Below are 8886 nucleotides of genomic sequence, written 5' to 3' on the forward strand. Positions count from 1 at the left end.
CCAGATGTAAATATTTTTTTTAAAAGACTTTATTTTTCTCAGATGTAAATTTTTATAAGAATGAATGATTTATAGGTGTTAACACCTCTCTAGTCCATGCATATTTACCAGTTTGCTTTTAATCAAACCAAATCAATGTTTATAGTGTAGTTTGCATTTTTAGATTACATGGCTAATCACGATAAATTATTCTTACTATAATTCCCCAAGTTATATTTCCAGTCACTTTAGAGAACAGCAGTAACAACTAGCTTTCCAGGCACACGGAGGTCCCCATGTAAGGATAAATTATCTGCAATTCTTTTTTAATTATTTAAGACATCCCCTTATTAAGAACTCCATCATCTATTGGAATAGGATGAAATATATATCACCTCCCATGTTTTATATCTCCAAATGCTAACAAAACATATTGGCAGATAATTCTCTTGTTAGCAGAAATTATGTCCTGGAGAACTTCAGGGTGGCATAACTTTCCCTCAGCAAAATCTCAGAGAAGACATCTAGTGTAATGGAAGTTTATGTATGTGTATGGGGAAGGAGGTTCCTACTCAAAGCTGCTTCACCCCACAGTAGAGCAGTTATTGCAATCCATGACCCTACTTGTCCTGGGTGCTGATAAATCAAATAATCACTAACGCGCTTAATTTCTCCTTTTCTAGTGAAAGGAGAAGAGATAGTACTAGCTTCTTCCCCAGAAGTCCATGAATATACAGAATTAGATAAGGAAGTAGTTTGACAGGAACATGGGAAAGCACAAAAGGCCCATTTTCTTTCTCATATAGTGATCATGCCCACCGAGGGCCAATTAGAGTCCGAGGAATGAGCCCTAAATCTAAGGAATAACAAAGTTCACTGAAATTGTATGTACTTGCTCAGATTTGACTGTCCAACAGAGAATTTCATTTCCTTGTTCTACAATACTTCTTTTCAGTAGATCTGTCAGACAGAACATTTATTTCCTGACTGCTTTTTCAGCCAATAGTGGTCCTGCTCTAAAGACAGTTCACTTCTAACTTTACAGTGTGCTACCTCCCACCACCTAACCACCTCTAATCTTTTCTAATAAATAGTACCACAATATCTGAGTCCTTCCAAAGGTGACCTTGATGGGAATGTTGCTTGAGTAGCTAAGGAAAACCACTGGGTTAAAGCTTGTGAGATGTAGCTTTTATCCTGTAAGTCCATGACTATCACCCATGAATGATTAGAATGTGAGATGACAGAAAGAAAAAGTGAATCAAGATCAAATGGTTCTCAATTTCTGGCAGTGGAGAGCCAACTGAAAACATCAGATAACCAAGTTCCGATCGTAAATTCACTGAAATTATGACAACTTATATTTCATTTCATTTCTTTTTTTTCCCTTTCTTTTTTTTCTTTTTTTAATCCAAGGAGCTAGAAATGAGCATCCATCCCATATCGCCTAGATAATGGCATCCAATGTCATTATTTAAGAATCATCCTTTTAACACTATAAAGCTGGAAGATTAAATATGCTCAGAAAAAAAGCCATCCACTTAAACCTAATCCTGCTTACTAGCTTAGTAAATAATAAAAAGCGATAAGAAAAAAATAACCCATTTTTTTCAGAAACATATTCTGAAATGCATGAATATTAACCAAGTTTGTATCTTACTTAAGTTGCTTTGCCTAATTCTTAAAAGATTTCTAGTTTTTGTATGTCAAAATTACATCAATGCAAGATATAATCTGGGAAAGAATAAATTTTGAAGGATTACAACTATAATTTGGGATAGCTGGTTTAATCTTCTGGGAATGACAGCTCTAGTGAGCTTTATTACTTACTTTTTTAAAGTTACAAATGGTCTCAGTATTAAATTCTTTGTGGGAAAAAAAAATTTTTTTCCTTGAACTCAAAATAGCACTTTGATTATCCTGCATGGTATTGTTTGTCTCTGTCTATTTTCTGGTTGAATTCAACTGATGTCTGTGCATTTTTCCATAAAAGGATATGAAAAATCCCGAAGCTTAAACAACATAGCGGGCTTGGCAGGCAATGCTCTGAGGCTCTCTCCAGTAACATCACCCTACAACTCTCCTTGTCCTCTGAGGCGTTCTCGATCTCCTATCCCATCTATTTTGTAAACCAAACTGCATCAGTCGGCTAAATTGTATGAATTCAAGTACTGTCTACCCCATAATGGAGATAATTAAGTGTAGAGTTACTCCAGGTTCCATTAAATACAGTTAAAATCCTGCATGATACCACTATTTGAAGTCAGAAATGCCACTTGGGTAGCTAACAAATCTTATCCTGGCTTTAAAGATGACCTAAAGTAGTGCTACTTCTCTGTATTCATTGCCCCGGTCTCCTTTCGCAATAAAATGACAGGTAGTGTCAGCTATTGGCCAGTACATGAATACATAAACATACCTTCAGGGAGATGTATTTAAAACAGTGTGCTTCCAAATGCCAATCACTTCATTGGAACTTCATTTCTCGTGACGCTAAACCATTTTGAAGATGTTTGGGATTCTATTTTGATTGCACACAACATGACTCTGGTCAGCTCATTTGCATGGACCATCTTGTCTCTATCACCTGAGAGCAATGTCACAGAGTTCGGGCACCGTGGATGGCTCGGGATATGTGTACTTGCGTCAAACCATCCGGCTGATACAGAAACACTGGTCAGCTGTTCTGCATGTTGAACTGTGGGGCAGGGAGGGTGAGTTTCTCCTTGGCATTTTTTTTCTTTATTCTTTGAAAGACATATTTGTTTTAACTAGTTTAATTTCTTGATTGATTTACATTTCTTCAAAAATGCTGTATTGGAGTTCTGAATGTCTCTGGTTGTTTGCACACAGATAACTGCAAAGAGGTTGTCATTACTGGTTACACGCAAGCTGAGGCCAGATCTCTTACTTAATGGCTTGGGGAAGGCACAAAACATGAGAGAAAGGTAACTGCCGGCCAGGCTTGCATTGTTTAGCCAGGAATTGCTGCTTGGAACTAGAGTCATCTATATCTATATCTATATCTATATCTATATCTATATCTATATCTATATTTTTTTAATCCCAGGATTTGTCATCATTTTCTGAGGCAAAGTGCCAAATATCACCCAAAGCTCTCATGTCCTTTTTTTTGTTAATACTCCCTCTTTTATTTTTATTCATTGATTTTTGTGCAAACATCAAAAATTATTGTGGTTCACAGGAGGCTTTTTTGACCAGCCTTAAATTTCTGACACAGGATTGATCAGATTTTCAGGCAGTTATTTAACCAGGTGCTTTGTCCTGTATGTTGTTTCTGTCTGTCTGTCTTAGCTCCCTGTCTTAAATGTATATGCCATCTGTCTTCATGAAGCACAGAGATGCCTTGATAAGATGTTCCTGATTTTAGTACTGGGTCCTCTCCCTTGCCCCCTGCCTTCTCTGCCCTTTGGAACAGCCTCTCTGCTTTGTGTATAAATGAATGATGCCCTGCAGACTACCTAAGTCCATCGGTACTGTGAACCTTTTTTGATAAGCAGGATTTAAGCAGCAGCATCACCATTACCATTGGTTGCTTGCTGCACTGTCAGTTTCTACTACCTAGCAACCAGCATTCATCACTACACTCCAGCAAAACCCCGAGGGAGTTTTATTCAGCCCAAGTGGAAGAAATTCTGTTTACAACATCCCTGGGAAGCCACTAGTGATGGTGTGTCTGGTGTATTGGGCGTGTGAGGGAAGAAAAATGCCATAATATAAATTGAGGGATAAACAATATTTCTAAGGCATTTGGGATCCTTGAGACTGTTGATTAATCCTTAATTCTCATGTTTATTTTTTTTTGTTAGGAAGACAAATGTCATTTTTATTATTGGCCACATAACATCTATTACTCTATATCCTTAAGTCCTAAAGCATGAACTGCATGTCAGAGATCTTGTACAGCAACAAATTTACCCAGACATACACATCTGATATTTAGAGATTCAATGATCTTTTTTAATAACACCACACTTAGAAAGTTATAATGACCTATAGCATTGTGGTAAAGGAATTAATATGCTGTCTGGTGCTGCTGTTATTGACTGCAGTGTTGTACAGAATTTGTCATGGATTTTTGACCGCTGAAAAAGGGACAATGGAATTTAGCCATACCAAGGACTGTACTGGAAACAGACTTCTGCTGCTGAATGTGCCCTGATGTGACCAGGTAGCACTTGGAAGAGGTCCCTGCGTCTCCACGAGGCATCTAAATCTTAGAAAAGAACTGTGGCTGGAACTCATTTGGTGCTCCCCATATGAGTGGTCTGCCATGGACTGGCCAGGAGCCGTGAACCAATTGTAAATACCAACACGTGTGCATGGGTCAACAGCTTCAGCCATCTCACATCCAAGGAAGCCGAGTCCATGACCAACATGGAGCTTCTGAGTAAGGCCCATACCTCCGTGAATCGCCCCTCTTGTGCCTGCAGTAGATCGTGCTGTGAATCATACGAGGCTGTGATATCGGTGTAGTATAGACGTGTCGTAATTTCCCTTACTTCTTCTTTGATGTTTGATTCCATGAACATTGACTCTCTATTTTTTTTTTTTATAAACCACTTATGTGGTTGTCTTTGTTGTGAGGTTTTCAGTGCCTATTTATCAAAACTAACCTATTTTTTTGTCACCTGTATGTTTAGATCTGGAAAATCATTATGACTTTAAAAAAAAACTCACTGACATTATTCATGGTTTAAGTCCTTTGTCATTGTTACCTCAATTATAAATATTACAGAAAATAAAATTCTGGCGATGAGAGTATTTTTTTATTAAATGATCAAGGAGTAATGTCAGTATATAGTAGAGTATTAATCAAATTATATCCTAAAATGTATATTTTGCATAAGAGAGATATTCTTCAATCAATTACTTTTTTGTGAGTTTTGTGGCAAACAAAGCTTGAACTTGTCTTTAAAATTGTTGTAGTTGAAACTGTGTTAAGAATTCTTCATCTTGCTTAATCAATATTTCCAGAATTGATTAGTTCCCCTGGGATTCTGAATATAACATATAACCTAATTATGAACCCCTGTATTGTGGAACTTTTGTGAACATTTCAAGGTGCATGCACAACCTTGACGATAACAGATGGATATGTAACTAACTGAAATGAAGAATAAAAGGCAAATAAGCTGGGGATAAACTTGAATCCTATCTGATTAAATTATTCATATTCTTTCCTTGGCTCTTCTCTTTGTTTCGGAATTTTCAAAAGGCTGTACTATTTTTATGTTTCACGGTACCAAACCAGCCAGTTACACACAATGCAAGGAATTTGGGATAGTAGGATTTATACACATACATAAGTCTCACTTTCATTCAAGTCTTGGATATGTAGCCTTTTCTAAGTGCTTTGCCTGCCTAAATTTCTCTCATAATTCTGAGATGGAAAATTATTAATTATTTTGCTCTCCAATATTTGTATGTCTCTTTATGAATGATACTGAATTTTCACTTATACTTTCTGACTTAATCATCACAGCAGTTCTAGAAGTAAATATGTTTTCTTTTCATCTTATTGATGGTGAACTAAGGATCAGAGAGGCAGAATGGCTTACTTTTATTTTTGCTACAGATATTCTTCTCTGCTATAATTTCTTAATGGTTTTAATATTATCCAAGCCCCTTGTTGTAAATGCCTTATATTCTAAGGACGGCTTCAGTCTCACTTTTGGGTAATGGACCTCTGCTTTGGCAGCACACCACATATAACTAACATCCCATTCTATTGTGGGGTTATGCGTAAATTTATCCTGTAAAATCTATAAAACTATCAGGATTAGGGGAAGGATAAAATGAGAAAGAGAAATGAGGTCGGCAAATCCAACACTTTCCTATTATGCACCAATAGATTCTTTCCTACATCTAAAAGTGCTCAGTGTTGATTATTAAGAGTCTCTTAGGAAACTGAGTTCATAAAAGGGAATACATCTAGGTATAATTACTGATAAAATGTTTTGAACGATGGTGTCAGAATATAAGATTTACTATAAAGAGGAAAAATGTACAAGAAGGAGGAAAGAATGCATTTTAATAGATGATAATTACCATCAAATTCTGATTTAAAAAAATCAAGATTAAAGAGTCATGAATGAAAAGTGAAGATACTCATTTTATCTTTGAAATAAATCACAAAACAGACTAATGGAATAGCAATAGTGAACTTATCCTGGAAAGAGACAATGAATATGTTAAAAGGCTATATTACAAAGCAGTGGCTCTAGAGGATTTATAGCGTGCTTAAAGACATTTAGAGCTAAATGAATCTATTAAAATATTGAAATCCCTAGCAGTTTATGATGATTAAAATATGTGGCTTAAAATTTTTCCTTACTGGCAAAAAATTGTCTCCCTCCCAATTTCTCCTTCCAAAGTTCAATTAATTGTTTAAATTCTCAAACACTATTAAACTATAGATATATATTAATTTTCTCTAACATGGATTCAGTATCATTAATATTGATCCTAAATTTAATAATTTCCTATTCTCCCTTAATCTAACTCTGTTTCAAAAATATTTTTACATTGTTGTCTAAAAATTAAATAATAGTATTACTTGATTTTTTTCTTTAATTATCATACAGTCATTCAAAGTGATGGATCACTGAAAAATGTATTTTGTTTTTTAACCTTCTTTCAAACTTTATCCCCAGGCTTCTTCAGCTTAATTAGCTGCAAAGAATGACTTATGTATAAACAAAAACTGAAAAGGGCTGCAGTGTCCAAGGGGCTTGGGTGTAAAAATATTAGAGATCTAGATTTTATCAGATCCATGAACAAAATTTTAAAAAGCAGTCATTATATAAAATAGCAGCTCCCAGTAACTTCTTCAAGTTTTATCTTTTCCAGAAGTTGACTCAATTCAGCTTGCTTCATTCTTGGAAGCTTCATCAGAATTCTCCACAAGATGTGGAACTTTGTTATCCTCCTCCTCTCCGGTAGCAAGTGGGGCTTTTCCATCCACAGATTGTGTGGGCAGAACTTCAGCCAGTCTTCTCAAACTAGTCAGACTGTCTGCACCAAGTTGGTTTAAGACCCTGCCTTTCTGGGGTACCTGGGTGGTTCAGTGGGTTAAGGCTTCTGCCTTTGGCTCAGGACATGATCCCAGGGTCCTGGGCTCGAGCCCCACATCGGGCTCTCTGCTCAACAGGGAGCCTGCTTCCCTGCCTCTCTGCCTACTTGCGATCTCTGTCTGTCACATAAATAAATAAAAATCTTAAAAAAAAAAAATTAAAAAGACCCTACCTTTCTGTCAGCAGTTCTGTCTCAGCATGACCTGTAATGGTGAATGTGTTGGTTGCCAGTGGTGCCTGAACTTTGGGGTTCTTAAGGTGAATCATTGTTCCTTAGTTTGTGAACATATTCATTTCTTCAATACTAGAGATATTGTTTACCCCTAACTTTTTAAAGGAGCACTGAAGTTTTTTATCATCTGTTGTAGCCGTTCTATGAACTGCCTTCTTCTTTCTGCACGCTGTTCCTTTCTCACCGATGCGCACTTGTGCTAGCAGTTTGGCGAGTTTCTCCTGGCTCATGATAGTTTTTTCATCTTGTTGGGGGCAGAAATGGGACCGTGTGGGGGACCAGGGCTGGTACTCAGGGGGATCTCAGGTGGACCAGCTGAGAATATTGCACGCACGGGGATGCAAGATGGATGATTAGGCAATATTTTTTTTTAAAAGATTTATTTATTTGAGAGAAAGAAAGAAAGAGCACCTGTGCATGGAGTGAGGGGGACGGGAAGCTGGAGACAGAGAGAGAAAATCTCTGGCAGACTTCCCACTGAGCACAGTCCCCAGTGTAGGGTTCATCATGGGACTCCATCACACCACGGCCAGACCATGACACAAGCAGAAATCAAGAGTGGGAGGCTTAATTGACTGAGCCACCCGGGTGCCTCTGAATATGAGTTTTGAACAACAAGATATTCAAGGACTATGGAAACCTCATCTAGAATCCCAATTATTGTTGGAATTAATAAACTAATTTATTAAAAAAATAGATTATGTTTTAGAGCCGTTTAAGTCCACAGCAAAATTGAGCAGAAAGTAGAGAGCGTTCCCATTTTCCCTTTGTCCCCACACATGCACAACCTCCCCTTCTGTGCCCCACACCCTAGTCATATTTGCTACAATCTGTGAACCTACAAAGACATCATTACCACCCAAAGTCCTTAGTTTACATAAGGGTTCACTCTTGGTGTTACATGTTCTATAGATTTGTTAAGCGTGTAATGACATTGTATCCAAAGCTGTAGTATCATAAAGGGTAGTTTCACTGCCCTAAAAATCCTCTGTGCTCACCCCTTCTTTCCCCTTAACCCTTGGCAGCCAATGACCTTTAACTGTCTCCTTAGTTTTGCTTTCCCAGAACATCAGGTAGTTGAGATCATACTGTATGTACTCTTTTCAGATTGAAAAGTTTCACTTAGTAATACGCATTTAAGTTTTCTCCTTGCCTTTTCATGGCCTGGTAGTTCATTTCTTTTTAGTGCTGAATAATATCCCATTTTTTTTTTTAATGTATCCCAGTTTATCCAGTCACCTACTGAAAGACATCTTGGTTGCTTCCAAATTCTGACAATCATAAATAAAGCAGCTATAAACATCTGTGCGAGGTTATTGTGTAGATAGAAGTTTGCGATTCATTGGCTAAACACCAAGAGCACAATTGCTAGGTCATATGGTAAGAGTATGCTAGTTTACAGTCATTTTTTTCATTTGGTCCTCTTACATTGTCAGCAAAATTACAGTTCTAACCCATCTTTTCAATGCTAATCATGTGCACTGCATGGATTCCTTATAAATTTGCTGTTTCATTTCCAGATGTAAATATATTGGTTGATTATTCACTAGCAGATTCTTTCTCCTTAAAAATAAAATG

At 37.0% G+C, this 8886-nt stretch overlaps 1 protein-coding gene and 1 pseudogene across 10 annotated transcripts in view; one reads left to right on the forward strand and one right to left on the reverse strand.

The window, feature by feature from the left end:
* KCNC2 (potassium voltage-gated channel subfamily C member 2) overlaps positions 1 to 5140 on the forward strand; it is a 187200-nt gene extending 182060 nt beyond the window's left edge. For 3 of the 10 annotated variants that reach the window (XM_004752406.2, XM_004752405.3, XM_004752407.2), the window contains exon 5: positions 1973 to 5140. In XM_004752406.2, coding sequence (XP_004752463.1) covers positions 1973 to 2109 — 137 coding nt within the window. In that variant the 3' untranslated portion in view covers positions 2110 to 5140. The remainder of the gene's footprint in view (positions 1 to 1972) is intronic. The other 7 variants (XM_045069070.1, XM_004752409.3, XM_004752410.3 and 4 more) reach the window with 5 other exon arrangements.
* Positions 5141 to 6865: 1725 nt separating this feature from the next.
* On the reverse strand, positions 6866 to 7553 carry LOC101686839 (annotated as a pseudogene).
* Between the last annotated feature and the right edge of the window lie 1333 nt (positions 7554 to 8886).

Source organism: Mustela putorius, unplaced genomic scaffold, assembly GCF_011764305.1.
Source record: "Mustela putorius furo isolate JIRA1106 unplaced genomic scaffold, ASM1176430v1.1 tig00003911_pilon_pilon_pilon, whole genome shotgun sequence".
NCBI lineage: Eukaryota > Metazoa > Chordata > Mammalia > Carnivora > Mustelidae > Mustela > Mustela putorius.